This window comes from Lepisosteus platostomus, chromosome 11 (genome assembly GCF_059453375.1).
Source record: "Lepisosteus platostomus isolate fLepPlt1 chromosome 11, fLepPlt1.hap1, whole genome shotgun sequence".
Taxonomy (NCBI): Eukaryota; Metazoa; Chordata; class Actinopteri; order Semionotiformes; family Lepisosteidae; genus Lepisosteus; species Lepisosteus platostomus.
The window spans coordinates 29,777,888-29,797,133 of NC_142621.1; the positions used below are offsets into that span (position 1 = coordinate 29,777,888).

At 39.9% G+C, this 19,246-nt stretch overlaps 2 protein-coding genes and 1 long non-coding RNA gene across 3 annotated transcripts in view; all 3 read left to right on the top strand.

The window, feature by feature from the left end:
* LOC148652365 (uncharacterized) overlaps positions 1–2,439 on the top strand; it is an 81,578-nt gene extending 79,139 nt beyond the window's left edge. The window contains exons 62-63 of the mRNA XM_088599072.1: positions 21–233; positions 2,051–2,439. Of these exons, the coding sequence (XP_088455198.1) occupies positions 21–233; positions 2,051–2,197 (360 nt within the window). The 3' untranslated portion in view covers positions 2,198–2,439. The remainder of the gene's footprint in view (positions 1–20; positions 234–2,050) is intronic.
* Positions 2,440–2,593: 154 nt separating this feature from the next.
* LOC148652366 (uncharacterized) overlaps positions 2,594–19,246 on the top strand; it is a 125,007-nt gene continuing 108,354 nt past the window's right edge. Inside the window, exon 1 of the long non-coding RNA XR_015925306.1 lies at positions 2,594–2,620. This is a non-coding gene — a long non-coding RNA (uncharacterized LOC148652366). The remainder of the gene's footprint in view (positions 2,621–19,246) is intronic.
* Positions 10,066–19,246, top strand: part of soat1 (sterol O-acyltransferase 1) — a 40,245-nt gene continuing 31,064 nt past the window's right edge. The window contains exons 1-2 of the mRNA XM_088599067.1: positions 10,066–10,221; positions 16,947–17,068. Coding sequence (XP_088455193.1) covers positions 16,948–17,068 — 121 coding nt within the window. The 5' untranslated portion in view covers positions 10,066–10,221; position 16,947. The remainder of the gene's footprint in view (positions 10,222–16,946; positions 17,069–19,246) is intronic.

Consider the following 19,246-nt stretch of genomic DNA (forward strand, 5'->3'; position numbering starts at 1 on the left):
TTTGTATGATTATGTCCCAGTTTGGGTATTCAGGCCTCACTACAGTCCAGCTTCGGTTTCTACGGTTACACAGTAACTTCGCCTCCCAGCGGCTTACACTGCCTTGTGCAGTCTCTACAGCCAATGACAAAAAGCCATTCAGCAGAGACTTCGCCCCACTGTTCCTGGGAGACAGCAGCGCAGAAATCACACACACAGACCCAGCCTACAAAGTCTTATCACATACATGTAAGGTAAGAGCTCAACCATATATTAGACATTTTGAAAAAAAGACTGTATTACACTTCCATAGTAGTTTTGCCCAAACTATACAGTACGCATTATGGGGTTTGGTACAGGTAACTCCACAGTGATGCTCATACATATGAAATAACCAGCATAGTTTAAATTTGGTGAAATTTGTATTTTATTTTTATTTAGTATTTTGTGGATCCTGTTTTCAGTAAGAAGGATAAATGAATCAAATGTTTATATTGAACATTTTACTTTTTAGCCTTTGTCAGTGTCTGAAGAACAGGGGAATCCAAAAGGGTTGGACAAATTTAATTATGCTCTCAGATGAAACAATTTTGTTTTGGAGAGATGTCAATTTCATTTCGTTTCATGACTAGAAGGTTTCAAGGGCTTCAACAAAAAAAAAGTATTTGTGCATAAAGCAAAAGCAGTGGGTGCCATTGACATTGCAATACAGGGTTTTGACCACTTGGTGTCAGCCTCCGACTCCTTATGTGAAAAGACTGGCTCTGAATGCACAGATCTCTTCCAATTGCAGTTCAGTTACCCCTATTCTCCTATAAAGTAATGGAAAACGTTGCAGGACAACAAGTCTGATAATTAAGTTCGAAAAGAGCCACTCAAGCAATGTGCTTCTGAAATGCTGCCAGGAGTTTCTATATAACTATATTCCATTTTATTTTCTTGCATTTTTTTTCTTTGTTTGGTGCAAGTATAGTAATTATTTCAGTTTAGTTGTTTGGAATCCAGCAGTAACTGCATGACATCAATCAAGTTTGTCTTGGACATGCATACAGAATCTGGTACCCAAGATAAAATAAGATTAGGATTAAACTCAAATCTCAGAAATGTGATGCAACCCCTGCATTAAGACAAGGATTCCGAATCCTGGTCCTGGATGTCTACAGTCCTGCTGGTTTCCTTTGAGCTTAATGACTTTATTGAGGCCTGAATTGAACTAACGAGTTGCTTCAGTAAAACACTTTTTTTCTCCTTAAAAGTTTGGCATTTTACATTACATTTGAAACCCAATAGTTAAACAATGACCTCTTGTCGGATTCGGCGTGATTCATTTAAGACCCTATGCGTGACGGTATAATCCGGAAGAGTCTGGAGAAGGACATGAGGGGTCAGGACAGGTTGACAGACAGGGGACAGGGACTGTGATCCGGTGCACGTAGGAAAGGCAGAAGCAACCAAGTTCAGGGAGGTCCAAAAGGTTGTCAGGGCATAGTCCATATTCCATAAACCAGGAGATCCATCTGGGACAAAGACAGTTAAAATCCCCGGGAAAGGGAATCAAGACCAGGAACACAGAGAACTAAAACCTTAACGGGACCAGGCGCTCTGAGTAGGTCAGGATGCCGGGGTGAAGGCCTATGCCCTCAGGCTACTCCAGGCCTGGTGATAGGCGGGCCTTCGGACGGCCGTCTTCCAATGCTGAGCCCGGAACAGCGGAGACGCTAGGCTTATAAAGCCAAAACACTAACAAGACACACAGGGAAATAATGGAACTGAATCAATAACAGAAACGGGTAGGAGCGCCCTCTAGAGGAGGAATGTGGAGCGTAACACCTCTAACGTGTAAGAGCTGAAAGTAATCGATTCAAATTGTTCCTGTTCCTATCAAGTCAATTAAGGGTTGAATTGTGAAACTGAGAGCTTGGCTCAGACAAAACCCAGCAGGTGTGTGAGACTCCAGTACCAAGACTAGGAATCCTTCATTAAGTAAACCTGGAAATCAAGCTGTAAATGAAGTGACAGAAATAAGATACTGTCAAAACCAGACATATGAATGCCGAGTGTTTTCTTGCAGGTGGAGGGGGAAGAGTCAGTCCAGATCAGTGTAGAAACCCAGGGATCTGATACAGAGCTGCTGCCCTTGAGAGACCTCAGCGTGGAGACATGTGGAGAGGAGGAGAGACATTTTGGGGCCATATTGGGTCCAATCTGCTTTTTATAGCCTCCTGTCCAGCCAGCAGGTCTGTGCAGTGCAAGGACATGAGTACACATCCATCTGAAAATACCTTAAAACTGATGGCGGACAAACAAACAGAACGTTCTGTTTCTGCTGAAGGCCTAGAACAGATGTCGTTGGAAGAACCATGACAAGGACACCTAAAACAGACAGTCTTGACAAATGTATTCACAAACTTAATCTGATGTCTGCGTCATTAATAAAGTGCATAACAGTTATGCAGTAAAGGCCAGCTGAAGCTATAACTATCTCAAAGATATACGTACATATTCCTAAGTTATTCTTTTGTTTTCTTGTTCTAGGTATGGTGGCTTTATATATATATATGAAAAAATCCTACAATTTGTTACAATCTGTGTTTTCGAGAATTCCTGATAGTAGTTTTTTTTTTTTTTTTGTGTTCCTTGTGTTTAAGATCCCAGACAATGGTAACAGATGACTGAATGTTTCTCCCCCTGAGCTTCCACTGGCTAGAACCTGCCACTCTGTTGGTGTGTGATTTCTGTCAGATTGTTTCCTCCATAAGTTCTGTTGTTTTGATTAATCAGGGGAGACATGACTAATTAAAACTGAGGATGAGAGAGGGAGAGAAGCAGCGACATGATGTGACAATGTTTTGAATATTAGGGAGACTACAGCAGATTCTTTGTTCAATTTGAAACCATTTTTAGGGCAAAGGTCCATGTATAAAATGTATGCTTATTTAGCTTATTGTATGCTAATAAGCTAAAATGGCCATTGAAAATTTTAAAATGAAAATTGTACTAAAACCTTTTAAACAATTTTACTTTTAGGCTTTATAAAGTTTTATGTAAAGAAATGTCATTGTCCCACTAATTATCTTTTGTTCATGCTCTCTGTCTGAGAGATATGCTGTCTGAAACTTGATAACAGTGACCCTTGCATTTGAAGAGTCTAAATCTCTATCCAACTGAAATCAAAGCCTGTTAAACTCACCTCTCTTCAGATAATATTCACCCCCACCTAAACGTCTACCAGTACTGTTGTGTTACCATCAGAATGTATGTTTAATGCATTGAAATTATTTCCTCTTTATTCACACAACAAAAGCAACAATTTTTTTAATACAAATATTTGAAAAAATTTAAAACAGAAGAATCTTGTTTACTGAATTATTCACCTCCTCCCCTCCAAGTCAATACTTTGTAGAAGCACCTTCTACAGTCATTAAAGACTTTGGGGTCTTCTGTATCAGCTTTGCACATCTGGATTTGGGAATTATCACTCTTCTTCACTCTTCCTTGCAGATTTGCTCAAGTTCTTTCAAGTCGGACGGGGAACATCAGTGAATTGTAATGCTCAAGTCCTTCCAGAGATTCTCTGGGCTTTGGCTGGACCACTTAGGGATAATCACCTTCTTATTCTGAAGCCACACCAGTCTTGTAACAAATTTAGTTAATCTTGTAACAAATGTAATACCACTTCTTTAATATACTATAGTTTCTACAAATCTGTGTTTAGCTGATTCTCTCATTGGTTCTCCAGAATGCTTTCTAGTCTCTATACCTTTGTGTCTAACCTAAATAGTGCAAAGTTATCCTTTTGAACATTGTGAGCAATTGTGGGCATTATCATTTCCCACTATTATTTAATGGAAAGCACTTGATAAACAATTAATCCCTTGATTTATTACCATAACAGATACAAACTTTTTAGTTATTCCCTAAACCCATTGCTCCCAGCCAAGGTCCTAGATGAACACTGAGTTTGAGAAGTACTGTTAATTTCAACTGAGCACTAAATCTACTGTGCTAATGACGCAATTTATCTTATTCCTTGTTTAAAGTTTTGATTCTTTGGTCAATCCTGGGTGTCAAAAACATCTTCAGCACACAGAACTTTCCATTGGCTCTCTTCAACTTGCTTTGCTGTTATTTCTGACTGAAAAGCTCTTACTAGTTTCTTATCACTATGACTGCATTCCTACAGCATCCCTCAGCTAGTGGTTGCCCTGGGAAACCATCACATTCTCACAAGGGCTCACTGTTTTCCAGGGATGGCTGCACATGCCGTACCTTCCTTCTCTGATCTGTATTAATTAGCAATTCATTATTCAATTCCCGGTTCTCTCTTTTTAAAGCTGCTTCAACGGCACTTTATCACTGTTCTTTTCACTCCCTTTCTACTGTAAGTCTTCCCTTTTGCTGCTTTTGCTGCTCTCTGCTTTGTTTCTATTTACTTCACCCTGTTCTGTCTGCACTCGCCTGTTCGCCAGACGCCACAGCACCCTCTCCAGCTGTTCGTCTCAGCCTGGATTCTGCACCCTCCACACCAGGATTCCGCTCCGAAGTCGAATTCCTGTTCTCCCCCAGGACTCTGCAACAGGATTCCATTCCAAGACCAAGACACCCGAGAGTTTTCCCTTTTTCCCCCCGCTCTGAAGCCGAGACTGCCCAAAACCTGTTGACGGGCTGATTCGCCAGGGTTGAGGTCCCCGGGCTGGACGCTGACCACCCTCACCTTTTTGCTGCTGAAGTAGTCTGCTCTAACTCCATTCCAATTGGATCCCGTTCCACTCCAGGATTTTTTCAGCGCTGCAGCACCCAGTTCCTGTCGGGACGGTGGTTCAAGACCTCCCCCCTGGATACCTCTTGTCTGCTGGCCTCCCTACCCAATTCCAGGAGGCTGCTTTCGCCGTCTCTGATTAAGCCCCTCCAGCTAGTAATCAATTATTCCATTCTCACTGTTCTGTTTTCAACTCTCTTTCACTTTCCCTCTCTCCCAGAACATCCAAGCCCTCAGTTGATCAGGAACCCCCGGATGTTCCACCACTCTCCGGTCTCTTGCGCTTGGGTTCTGACACATCACCATCCTCACGGCTGTAACCAGCCATGGCATTACAATTAATTGATGAGAAACAGACACGGGTGGGGTGAAAATGTATCAGACACTCCCAGAATGAGTTCTTCCTTCTGCAGAGTTTCAGCTGGTTACGTTACAAATCCCAACTGACCTTTCAATAGCGGAAAACAAATTTACGTCCAAATATGTTTAATATGTCCAAAATATTTAATATGGACATATTTAATATGTCCAAAAAAGAAAATATGAAAACAATTTGCCTGTGGTTAAGGAATTCCCTGGAGCACAAAACAGAAGAATCAGCACTTCTCCAGGACCAGGACAGGGTACCTACTGACCTAAAGAATCTTCTTTTGAATGTCAGTTAGGATGTAGGTATTGAAGTGCTATTCAATTGTAATATGTCTTTACAAATGAATTTTACTTCTATAAATATATTAGGTCACAAGTTAAATCAAAATGTCTACATACCCACTAATCACAGATTACAAGCCCAGTACTTGGTCGGAAACTCTCACTGGATAGATAAGCTTCTGACAACTAAAAAATCAGTATGTAGGTTTTGCTTTTAACTGGGCCTAAATCAGATTTTTAAGGAAGTGGTAAAAGGTTGTTTAGAGATACCACTTGAAGAAAGAAGATTTCTCCACACATCTTCCCACACATACATCAGACAGCAGAGGTATTATGTAAAAATGAATCATTCTTAAATGCTTAATTTCCTTTACTCTTGCTTGGTCTCTTATTTTCCATCTTCACTTTCTTCTTCTAAGATGTCTGTATACTGGAGGTTCTGATGATTATGTGTCTTAAATCAGTTAAGACATACTCTTAGATGATATTTTAAAAAAACAAGTAAAACATTGCAAAATTTACCTTTTATGAAACTTTTCACTTGTTTCATTTTAATGCTCTTATAACTGAGGTAAATGACAATTTATGTATAATGTGGTTAGATTTTTTATGTTCTTTACTTAAGGATTGTCACTTACTCAAATAGCCTTCAAGTTACTAATGAGCAAACAGAACTGACAAACATATAGACCTTATACCTTCATTACATTTAGACTTTGTGACTGTAATGTGTTTATCATTCATTCATCAGGTCCTCTGTGCCTAATCCTGCTAACACAGATAGTAGCATCTGATTATTTCAGCAGAGCAGCAGGGGTGCGCCTTTTTGGTACTTCAAAGAAAATTAATCTTGCTGCTGAAAATAATGTTGATGAACCTGTAGGGCAGGTATGACTCTTTCCTCTGGAATTTGTCTCCCAAGTTCCAAACTAATGTCTCAGGATCTTATTGTGTTGCAAAGTTAATCGTTAACAGCAAGATCATTGCCCGGGGGTCTTTCATTTAAGAAAAAAATCAAGATAGTTTTTGTTTCACCAAGACTGGAAAGTGCTTCCAGCTTGTTCTTTGTGACGACAGGCGATGTGAAAGTTTATGCTGCTGTTAAAAATGAATAGGAGAAAGCAAGGAAAATTTCTGAAGAGTGTGTTTAGCTGTACCAACAGGAAACTTCCCAAACAACCACAACAAATTACTCTTAAGCGCATTAGCTCTTCTTAGCACTGATATTTAAAATTATTTCCTGTCATCCACACCATGAAATTTCTAACTGACCCCTTGCATTCCAATTTAGAGATGCTTTTGCAGTATGCTTTCAGTAATGCACCCAGAACCACTTACTGTAGCTCATGTACAACATGAGATTTAAAGTCTGTTATGAAACAATTTACAAAATAGTTTTGTAATGTGTCTTTTTTGTAATGTGTCATGGGTTCAATTCACAGAGTCTGACACCTGGGTGTCACCACCCTCTTTGACTTACTAAGCATTTGCTAAAACTGAATGGGTTTTGTAACTCTATAAAGTTACTTTCCATAAGTCACTTGGTTACAGAAAGGATAAACAGAACAACTTAATGTCTATGATTACTTTATCGTGTTCCCAGAGCAATTTAACTTTTTCTCATTAAGTAAGGTGATTAGAGCTTGAATATCACAAAAAAGACCAATACTGACTTAATTTTCAACAGCTTCTTGAAGACTCACTTAGTTTTAGGTTTAATAATCTAACTGGGCTTTGGTATTACAAAGTCCTACAAATCTCAGTGTAAAGAACCCTAAGATGATTTTCAGGCCTAAGAACATCTCCTTTTAATTTAACCTAATTTGTTTCATCTTAAAGTAGCCCTGTGACTCCACCCTAGACTAGGGCAGTACTAAAAGTCTACCCACACGAAAACCACAATGTCTTAAAGACCTCAAGTCCAGGATTCTTTATTATAGTTCCTTTCCATTACAGCACTCAACATCCCCAATTACCAATACAGCCGTGCACACCATTTACACAACAGCTTGATTAGATCCATGTATGGTAAGAATGTGAAATTCTAAACCTTTAAATAATTATCTGACAGTGAATTCGATCACCCCTGGTGTGGCTATTTACAAGTAATTGGCAGCCATAGAGTGGCCTCTAGCGGCAGGTTGACTATAACTGCAGAATCTTCTTAAGCTGGCCTTCCACAGGTCCCTGTTAGGATTTTGGGTCCTATACATTCAAAAAAGAGCAAATATATACAGTGTACCATCCAGTCTAAGGCATTTGCTGTAATGTACAGTAATCAAGTAATAACACACAATAATAATGCCTGCTATTACTGTTACAATGTGACATTAAGATGGAAAAGGCTGAATCTGCTTGACAGGGTGAGGAGGATACAAGAAAATACAAGAGATGGCGGAGATATCTGAACAGGATAAATACTGAAAAGGTGTGAGGAAACAGGAAAGCTCCACTGCGAAGCACAGCTGGGAGATTTCAGGGGCTTCAGCTCAATGGCACTGGTCAGGTACAATGCAGGGCTGAAGGGGCGAATGCAGACAGATGGGAAACCAGCTGGTAACGTTCTTTGGAATCTGGACAGACAAAAGGACTGAATCTGGCATGAAATCCTTCTCTTATATGGGCTGGTTGTGCTGCAAACACCTCTCTCTTGAAGAAGGAAGCTCAATGACAGAGCACCGGACCACAGGCTGATCAAGGTTTAAGTAGGGGCAGGCAGCTGTGACAACCAGCTCAAACAAGTCCTCACAGCCACAGGAGATGTTCAACTCCCTGTGCAAATGTGGATGGTTACCGTGGAGACCGAAGGCTGTGAGCTCTGGCTTGCCCAGACATAACAATTACAAGATACTTTTTTTTTTCTAATTAGAAAAAGGGTAAATATGAGAAGAGGAGGGATTTTCTAAATTGTTTCGCACCAGAGCATAATTTGCTTTTCAATTTTCTGAAAGTCTTCATAAAAATTTCAAGATGGAAATCAGGATGGGTCTAAATATGTATGGGGGTGGACAAAAATTAAAATACTTTTGCCTCTCTATTTCTATTTTAGAATAAAATTCAGCAAGCTTTGAGCTCAGATTCAGATGCTTTGAAAGTGGTCCTGTGAGAGGTTTGGATGTTCAGGCAAAAAGCAAGAAATCATCAATACTATTATTGCCTGGGAGTTCCTGGTTCAGATCCCGACTGTGCCACATACACACTTTGTGTAAGTTTGTGCAAATCACAGAATGTCCATTTGCTCTATCCCCCAGATGGGACACTGAAGCAGCAGGTGCCCACATCTCAGTGTTCCCTCCCAGTTTCTGAAAACTACTTCAGATTTAAAACATGTTTTAATTAATTTCTCTGTATAAATACATTTGCCCCCTTAGGAAACTTTCCTTTAAAACCAACCTGTTTTCATCTCAGGAAAAGAATGTGGTGGAACTATTACTATTCTAAATTTGCATTCAAGCATAAGTAAAGATATTCTCTACAAAACCATTCTCCATTCAAGCTACTTTGCAATATTATATCTAAAAATATTGCAACATCTGTATATGGCACTGTTTCAGACACAAAACCCAGGTAACAATTTCGTTTTAGCACTTATTTGACCACAAATACAATTCATATCCTTCAGTTCTCAAACTGAGCATGCCAAAGAGTCTTTACATGGGAATGTTTTCACTTGGTCTTTTGAGTCTTCTAAAAATATGTTAACTGCACTCATTGTTGCACAGGGTTAAATTGTATTTGAGAACAGACAGTTTGGGATGTAAAATTGCAAATGAAAGGGAGTTTTGTATGAGAGACTCACTTGGAGTTATGCTATTTAAGTGTATGTGTACCACATCAGAACATATTAATCCATTCAATTAGGTCAATCGGTCTGCGTGTTATGATATAACTATATAAGTACTGAAACTAATTTCACAACTTTGAACAGAGGTGTGATTTTAATACATCAATCATAAAGTTTCTTCAACTTTTGTGGGGTAGACATACCAACACACACAAAATTGTCTCAAAAACTGAGCCATGGTACAAAAAGATTTTGAAATCAGTCACCTAATTGTACAGTACCAGGAAGTTTACATAAGAGGCTGTCTCGGTGACCCTAATATCCCTTAGCTGAGAAATCAGCAATTTAAAGTAGATAAACAACAGAATTTCAGCAAGAATATATCTGTTACATGAAAATGAAGCAAACTAAAGGAAACACTATTATACACTGTTAAACTCTAAAATATTAAGATGGTGGGTTACAATACAAATATGGTGTAAATTCTGGTATAAAGGGTAACAATGAGAATACATTATAAAAACTAAACTTTATATGACATTCAAAAAAAACAAAAAGAAGTCAGAGAAATTAAACCACTAACATGAAACCATTCATTTAAAAAAAGAGTTGTAATCATTGAAATTATTACTTTGCTTGTATTTGTTAGTGGAGAAATTTAACGGCCGTCTGTTGAGTAAAAAAATAAATGTTAAATAAAAAATAAGTTTAATGATATATCACACTACCTAAACGGTTGGAAATCGAAAACAATGTTTGAGTTGTTGGTATCCTCTGTTTCCTTCTTAAGTGAGCCATTTTTATTGATCTGTTTTAGAGAACACAGCTGTACTGCGGTGCAGCGCGCCACCTAGCGGATAGATAGGGGAAATGTGGGAGGCGGAGACTCCCACAGGAAAGGCAGTACTTTCCCCCCTCCACCGTGCAGCCAACAGGGAAAGAAAATATGAGCCGGTGAACTAAAAGAGCAGTAAAACACAAGGGTATTTTGGCACTGGGGTTAATAATAGCTGATAATTGGAGCTTACTGGGAGTGAATCAGTAACAGGTAAATAAACACGTTAAATGTAAAAATCATTTCAGCGTTTGTAATTCTACGGAAGCTATTAATCTCTATGATTGTAGCTTTTTACTCTGATGCTGTGGTAGGTATTTGTACCGACGCTGTGAAGTGCTACTAGTCTTAACTTTACCTTGTGTTAGGAGCATTGTAACGGTAGCTGGTAAGAAACGCAGACGTTGTTTTTCTTGCAGTAGCGGGAATATTAATATTGATTCAAAAATGGTGAAAGCGATTGCATATCCGATTCTGTTTAATACACGCGTGGATCTGCGCGCTCAAAGCGTAGAGAGAGCCATCGTTTTCTTAAATCAGCTTGTCCAATCCAGGTTTGTAGCAAGTGGTCCGTACAAGATGTATCTTAAATAGCTGAGAACTACTTTGTTAAATTAGAATGAAGTGTAATGACGAAAACGGAGAACGCCGAGAAAAGGCTCACGATGGACAGGCACAACGTGATGGCTTCCCTTTCCCGGCTCTGCCTTTGTGAAATACAGGCGAGAGCCAGGACTCCGGAGCATCAGGTTAGAATGTAATTAGATCGCATCACAACGGAATGATCCTGGCTACTGTATACTAGGGAAGGGATTAGTAAAGGAAAGTAATTAATCCGATCGCTTTGGTTTTGAGCTCATGTAGATGGCAGGCCTGAGAAGAATTGAAGATTTTGCTACATCCCGTTAACCCTTGAACTCATTTCAGCACTGCTTACAGGTAGTAACCCTGTCGATCAGGTTTAGTGGTTTGGACTTTTTGGCATGCTTTACATAAAATGGGACTTAAAATGTACATAAAATTGCCTCCCGACTGTCACTGTTTTGTGAACAGTGGTATATACAATACATTGGTGTGTGAAGGACCTAGTGAACCACGCATTCAATTAGATGCAATCTGCACATCTATTTACGAACCTCCTCTGAAGCACACAGGACTGATTGCCTTCATTTAAAAAACTTTAAAGGCAATCATGAAAACCATTTTTTACACTTTTGAAAGTGGTTCTGTTTTTTTTCCCCAGTGTATCGCTTTCCTTTAATCGGTTGTAAGGTTTTAAAGTATAAAGGCTGTAAGATTACACATAGCGACGCGCCACTTGAGTCATCCTGAAAAGTATTCCTGGAAGCAAAATGTAGAAGTGAGTTGCCGATAGATACTATTTCAGTTAGCTCATGGTGTCAGGTCATTTCTTGTAAGGTCTCCGTCCTTCCGTATTAGAATACGATTTGATACAAATGGATTTGGTTTCACTGAAGTTTTTTTATAGAAATGATTACATTCAGGGCGTGACTTTAAGTTAAATTTGCTAAGAAAGTTTTTGGAAAAAGATATCGGCACCCCCCCAAAAAAAAACATGCCTGTTTTATCTTAAGACGTTTTTCGACATAATGTATCTACAAATATTCTGTTTCTAAGCAGTGTCCTTCGGGTCGTTGCACCTGGAAGACACAAAAACGGTTTCCGAGGGTCCCCTCGGTTTTTGTTTTCCGGAGATGGGGGTGTCGGTTGGTAGTTGTCGCGCAGGATGGACTTGTTTTTATTTTTGGTTCCTGTTAGTAAGAATTGTTTTTTTTTGCGTCTTTTGTTGTAATACTTATCTTGGCTTCAATATGGGAATAATCTTCCAGGCAGCTCTTAGATAAGTCTTTGTTTTAATTTTGTTTTCCAGGTAGTATATGCTGAAGGTGCTGTTCAGTTCCTTGTGTTTCATGTAGCGCATTCTACGGTAATAAGAGAAAGTAAAATCACTTTCTGTATAACCTCCTTTAAAATATCTGATGCCAACAAGTGGCTATTTAAAAGGACCCAGACGTGTTAAAATGTGTTAAATGCCAGATTAAATCATGATTTTTCTTTTTTTTTCCACTCACCACCAAGAACCACTGGTAATTTGAATTAAATCACATTTGATGTGATTTCATGCACAATGATGACAAAAGTGCCTTCCAAAAGCATTAAGCCATAAATATATGTATTATAAGTTCATAAATATGTACTATTACATAAGAAATTAAGAGGGTGCAAACTGTTGTCTTAGTCCCTGTAGAAAGATAAAGGTTACTCATCCACTACATTCTGTTTTCATACAAAGAGTTTTCAAACACCACTACTAAAATTAGGTATTCTTATAGAGACTGATTTCTTGAAAAGGTTTTGAAACAGGGTATATTAAGAACCTCATACAAGTGTTTACAATTCGGTTATGTCTTATTTCACTATAAAATAGATGTAATGAATTCAGGGTCAGAAATAAAGCTCCTAGTGTGTATAGATGTAAGCTATAAAAATCAGGCTGTAGCTGCAGACGTTTCTGTAATAAACTTAAACCAGATGCTTTTTATGTGTAGATTGTTATCTGAATTTTGAACAAATTTGCATAAGACTTGAAATTAAGTGCCTTTTATTCAAGAGTTCAGGGGTGTACCATCCTGGCCTTGGAGGGAGTGTGTTTCTGTAGTTTTTCTAGGCTCCTGAAAGAAGCTGTAGCCTAAGGGCTGGGAGAAGCTTTTAAATTGGTCCAGTTAAGACAGTAAGCAGCTCATTAAAAGCTGAGTTGGAATGAAAACCTGCAGACACACTGGCCCTCCAGGGCCAGGACCGAACACCGCTTCCGTACTTCATAATATCTGAAATGGATCAGACGGGTCTGGTACCCAAGCCTGTATGTTAGTTAGCCAGCGGGGAAATGAACACTGCCACCAATATCGCACAATCTGCCATCAGAGTGACGTGAGGGAAACGGGTCTGGAGTAGGCTGGCAGTGAGGTTCTTGAATACATTCTTCAGTTCAGGCCCTTTGGTTTCCTTGACTTGATGGACTGCCGCTCCTCAGAGGAGTAAAGGAACAGGCAGACTGGCAGCAGGTGACCTTGGTGTGTGTTATTCCAGACAGACGGATAGCACCCTGTCATGGACAGCACAAGGCCAGAGCTCCTCTGACTGGCTCTTTTACTGCACAGGTTGTCAGGTCTGGAGCCCGTCCATAGCCAGCCTCTGCGATTAGCCTGATTTTGTCTGATTAAATCCAAATTATACTAATTAAGTCATGTACACCTGTTATGTTATTAACACTAACACTGTAAGAGCCTAAGAAATTGGAATACAGCAGGTTTGTTACAGTTTGTTTCAGTTGTAGTTTTGCTCACATTTTCATAAAAGACCAAGTGCAAGCTATAGTGTATAGTTATAGAGCCAGTGAGGAAAATAAAGCAGAAGCGTTTTGTACAGTCTGCCTTTCATTTTCTCTCTATGCAGTTTGTGAACAATAAAAGGAGAAATTAACTGAGCAGTCTTCAGCCATACTTTTCAGACCAAGCAGAGATCGTTTTTCCTCCGGGTGGTCTCCTGCAAAGCACAGTGAGAAGCCAGGATGTTTCATTTCCTAATTTATTCTCAGTGCTTCCTTGTTGCTTAAGCTTAAAAGTGTCAAACACCACTCCAAATGGAGTTCTGTACCGATACAAGGTCCAGTCTCTTCTGGAAATGATCTGATGTTGCCTGAATACCAGAATTTTTGCAGAGAGCAGTCTGTAAAGGGGAAAGCAGGTTAATAGGACCCTATGCTCTAATGGCTGTCTTACAGCAATGCTGCACTCTGACGTATTTCTCCCACCTTGTCACCCTGCACGTAGCTCTCACAAGGCCCTGCAGAAGGGACTGTTAGGATTGGTGTTTGACACTTTTAAGCTTGAGCAACAAGAAAGTACTGCGAAAAAATTAGGAAATGAAACAATGTGAAGGAAAACTACAATTAAAACAGGGAACAGAACCTACTGCTGCCTACCATTGTAAAAGGAGCTTTACTTCGGGATGATTATTGAGGTAAAACATCATGAACATAATGTCTGAAATCAGTAAAGTGATATATGTCACTGAAGTAACTGGCATTGCAAACTGATAGGTTACATAATAATAAATGTATTGCATTGTCTGAGTGACCGGACTGACAAAAAATAACATTGATGGCTTGTGGTATGTGGAATTGGATTTGCTCAACTTAAATTTTCATTGCATTACACTGTCATCCACAGTTCTTGTGATGAAGTGTACACAGTAATTGGAGCCAAACATCTTTGGTTATAGCTCAAACTAAAGGCTTTAGAGTAATTTAGTAACTGAGCATATAAAAGTTCTTAAGCTTAAGCTTTGTTTTAAAGAATGGACAACAATTATTTTCCAGTCATCCTGTCCTTCAGGAACAGAGATTCTTTTCAGTTATCTGGCATGGGAGGGGAATCCTGCGCATTTTACCCGTACGATGCAGCTAATATCTGTAATGAATCAATTTGTGCCATTAGTTTGCCGTTATTTTTATTTTTCTTGTTTTGAAAGTGCTTGCTAGGCCTTTATGTTGAGTTTGTTTTAAACAGGGACCTTTGCCTCAATAAAAGAGTGTTTATCATGTGATGAGGAATCTCTCTTTGCATAGTAATCTGTAGCTCCCTTTCTCTCTGAATCAGCGACAAGCTCGTGTTTCCTTCCAGTGCCAGAACCGAATGACAATAAGAACACAGATTTCCTCTGAAATGGGAAAAAGTCCAGAAAGAAAGTTTAGTCTACCTAAGTTTGACAGAGTAGAGTTGCTGTTCTTAAGTGTGAATGCAAGTCTGTATGATTTAATTTGTGTCCTTTCATCAGCCTTTGTGGTTTTCATTTCATATGTTGATTGAATTTTATTTCTTTTTGTGAAGTCCTCTGTGTAATCTTTGCTGAATATCTTCTGCAGTAGTGTACGTAAAGAAAACACACTTATCTTAATCCAAGCTGTTTTTTTCTACAAAACTGGAAACCACACCACCAACTACAAAAGCTCTCTTTTGTGTCTGTGAGATAAATAATTTCTAATTAAAGCAGTTAAGGGCATTATATAATAGACTTTGAGGAGTCCAACAATAGTGAGATGCTTGTAATTTTCAGGGTGGAATAGTGTGGGTTGAGACTGGTTGCAGTTCAGATGATCTCTTTAATTAAGGTCGAAATGTTGCTTAGGAACAGTATGAAAGAGGGGTGATTATTGATTTGGCTGGGGAAAACCAGGCAAGGTTTTACTCCTGCTTTACCCACTAGGAGAATAGGGCTAGAGTTACTACTGCTGCAGTAAATTAAAAAAGATCACCGTTTAGAGGCAGCTTTTAGGGAAAGCAACAATGCCTTAACACATACAGTGCTAGCAAGGTTTTTAGAAATGGGTTTGCTCGGTTTTTTTCCATTCAATATTTCTCCTTAGAGGAATTAAAAATCGTAATGTTCTTCAGCCCCAAGTTATGCTGCGTACCTATCGTCATATCCCTGTGTAAGTCACTGGATCACTGCTCCTTCTTTCCCAGTACGTCTTGCTTTCTCTCTGCCAAGCTCATCACTGGCCCTGCACGAGCATTCGCGGTTGCTTCTGGTGGTAGGGAGAGGAAACCTGATTTCCTTGTCCTAAGCAGGGCCACACCAAGATGCTGTCCACACGCATCAACTCGAATGGCAAATTTAACTGGGTTACCGTGTTCACCTGCAGTGTTTCTTCAAGAGCACTTGATAGGCCTGTAAATGGAATACAAGTTTATTTATAGAATTTTTTGTAACGCATCCATTCAGTTGTGAGATGCAAATGTTATACTGGATTCAGTAACTACATTTTTTTGCTTGTATTTTACCTTTGAGGAATACCTGGGAGGTTTTGTCTTCATTTTAGGAGTACTTCCCCACCTAATCAATGCCTGTTGTGAGCCAGTCATTCAGATTAAGGACATGAGATATTTTCCTTGCATTTTGAGATCACAAATTGTAGAATTGCAGACAAATAATGGTTTCAATGTGTGCCCTAATGAATTGATCCAAATAGAAACATTAAGGATTTATTATTGCTTTTGCGTCACACAGTTTTTAAAATGCCTCGCTGCCTTAAAGGCAGATAGGCGTTACCAAGCTCTGGAACTCTTTGCCCAAGGATATTAGAGAGTCACCTTCTCTAAACTCCTTCAAATCCAGACTCAAAACCTTCTTCTTCAGTAAAGCCTTTACTTAACTGGTTCCATTCTTCACCCCTCTGCTCTTCTTAATACCATCTTCCACGGTCTCCTCTATTGTTATTGTTGTAATTATAATTGTGTCCTGTCTTGTGAAATTTTCTTATTTATTGTTGTAGTCTTCTTATTTATTGTTATTGTCATCCTGTAAAGCGCTTTGAGAAGCCACCTTTAAAGGCGCTATATAAAATAAAGTTTATTATTATTATTATTACCTGTTGCAATTTTGGTTTGATAACTGACTCGCTTATAAAGGTGCGTTCAGCGACCGAGAACTGGTTTTTGAGACCTCGTCAGCTCAAGGGTTAATTGACTTGATGTTAATGATTGCGTGTGTCAGGAATGTCCTGGACTGCAGCGGCCCAGACGTCAGGGGAAGGTGGAGCCCCTTCTTGTGAAGTGATGACTCAACAACATTGTTGACTCTTGAATGGAAAATAGGGAACCTGTCCTGGCTCACCTGCGATCTGTGTTTTGTTTCTTGGTCTGCAGTAAGCACTGAGCAGACTTAACACGCTAGTGGCGTTGTGACAGCTGACCATGGGGGACATGGCCTGGTGAACCAGTGCTAACTCCATCTTTCGTTAAGGGAATCTGCCAGGGCTGACTGGTTGGGTGTGAGCCTGTCCAAGCCCATCCTGCCAAGCCGTTTGGTTGGCAGTGTCCTGAATAATGTTGTCTCTGGCTGTTTCCTGGCAGGATGACGAGTGAGGCTGGCAACTCCCTGAGGAGCCGCAGGGTCCCGACCAAGGTGCCCGGCAGTGTGGAGATGGATGGCGCAGTGAGAGGACCAGAAGGAGAGCACCGAATAACCAGCAACGGTGAGAATCCCCCCTCCTCACCTTCCATAGAGTGACACTCCACAGAACCAGTCCTGGGGACTCCATAAACGCCCATGCTTTCATTTAGTTTTTGTCCCTCAAAATTCAGGTAACTTCTTCTCACATCTGAGAATTTTAACTAGGTAAGGATGCTTTTTTGGTGTGCCTTGGCCCTGGTTGGATTAAAATTATGTCTGGCTAGACTAGGATTCCAGTATTAAAATCTATAAGACTGCTCACTGAATTTCTAAACCTTATGAACCCTATAGAAAAGGGTGGAGGGGAGAAAGTGACAAATTTCTTATTTACAGAATGGGCGAGGTTGACAGAAGGCGGCTAGGTCTTAATAAAAGCCTGTTAAAGGTGCGAAGATGGAACTGCATGTGTAGTACCAGGGGATCAGTCACACCCCATTCTCTCATTACTTTCCTGTTATTTCTTATCGTATGGCTTCAGATTTCTTCTTCTCTTACTGTATTTACCTCATTCATTTCTCAGGGGAAGAAAATGAATTTCTGTTAAAGCCTTGGACGGCTACTCTGTCATGTGCAACACTGATTTCATTCCCTTTGGTTCATCCTGACACTGTTTTGTTAAAGATGGTGTTTGAGTGTGTGGATAGAACTCCCCTCAAAACTGCTGATGATAACAGTTTCCTATCAGGTCTGTTATGGAACAGGGCCTCTTCCCTCCGAGATTAGACTGATTCCATTCATTCCAAATTGTTTTAAAGTCATAAACTGCAGTTTGGTAGTGTAGTTCAAATAGTGACATCCTCCTCAGTCTCTCTGGGTTTGTCTTTTCCACTGCGTTCCCAGTGGAATGTCTTGAAGCTTTATAAGACTTTTCAAAATGTGCTTGTATAGTTTTTGTCACAAGAGAAACTAGTCAAACGTAGTGAAACCTGCCTGTAGGTATGGTGCAACCCAGAGTTGCAATTTCATGGTGTTTGTATTTGTAACAGAAATGTTATCCTGTGTATCACCACTTGAAAGTAAATGTAACCCTGGCCGTTTCCCAGAACCCTCTGGCTTATGCTTTGTGCCCAAGGTCAGTGTACATGGAGTTGAATATTTCACAAGAAACAAATATTGAGGTCCTGTAATGTTGTGGTTAAGGAAGCTGGCCCTGTAGGATGCACAGAGAAACCTGTCCAGTCTGTCAATACTCTTCCCAATATTTGTTGACTTAAGAGTTTGGATTTCACAATTAGGTAACCTCTCCCTGTATTTGGGTTGGGCTTAGTCAGAGATTTATGTGAATGAGTGTTAGACTCGGGTTGCAATGCTGGCTTGTCTCTCCAAGCAACTCTCCCCACAATTGGAGTGGGTGTGCTGGCTTTTCAGACTTAATCTGTGGCTTTGAGGTCTGTTAACCTGTGCACTAAAGCTGTTGCTTGCTGTCTGGCTATCACATTGCATAACAGACCAAATCAGAAGAAGATTTTGTTTGTTACTGATCACACGATTATTGCCTTGTATCACTGCTTCACACCTGTTAGTTGTTAGAATGCGAGTGACAATTGGCACCTTGTGCAGGAGGAGTGAAGAATGTTGGACGTTTCTGTTTTGGTGGATTATTCCACTTGTAAAAGCCCGTCAGGAGAGGTTGTTGAGCTTGGAGCTTGGAGGGTTTCTTCCTGCAAGTAGATACATCTGGGAGTGGGAGCAGAGGAGTGAAGTTCACAAGGTCAAAAGCAGCATTGTGATCTCTGACCCTGTGACTCTGGCTTCTTCTGGCTTCCTTTGTTAGCGCTGATGGCACATAGAAAACAATGTAGCCATGACAAAGGAGGCGGCTGATTCCTTCTGAGTCACAATACCAGCAAGCTGAAGAGTGGTTTTATTTTTTCAAAACTATTGTGCAACTCCAGGCCACTGACATCTTCCCGATGAAGAAAGGAACTTGTCAGAAGGTTGCGTAAGTCACAGTCTGTCCCACACTCTGCAGCGTTTTTAATGTTCATGACTTCTGCTCCCTCTTTTTTTCTTGGCCCTATGTGTCAAGTAACAGACAAACTCTACTCCAGGCTGTTGTAAGAATTTGCTTTAAATAATGAAGCACCCCAACTCTCTCGGTTTACCTGTAGGGGCTGAGTAATAGCTTCATTAAAGTGTTTCGGTAGAAATAGTAAAGGCTGGGGTCTCTTTAAATTGTTGCTTTTTTATGTTTTTCATT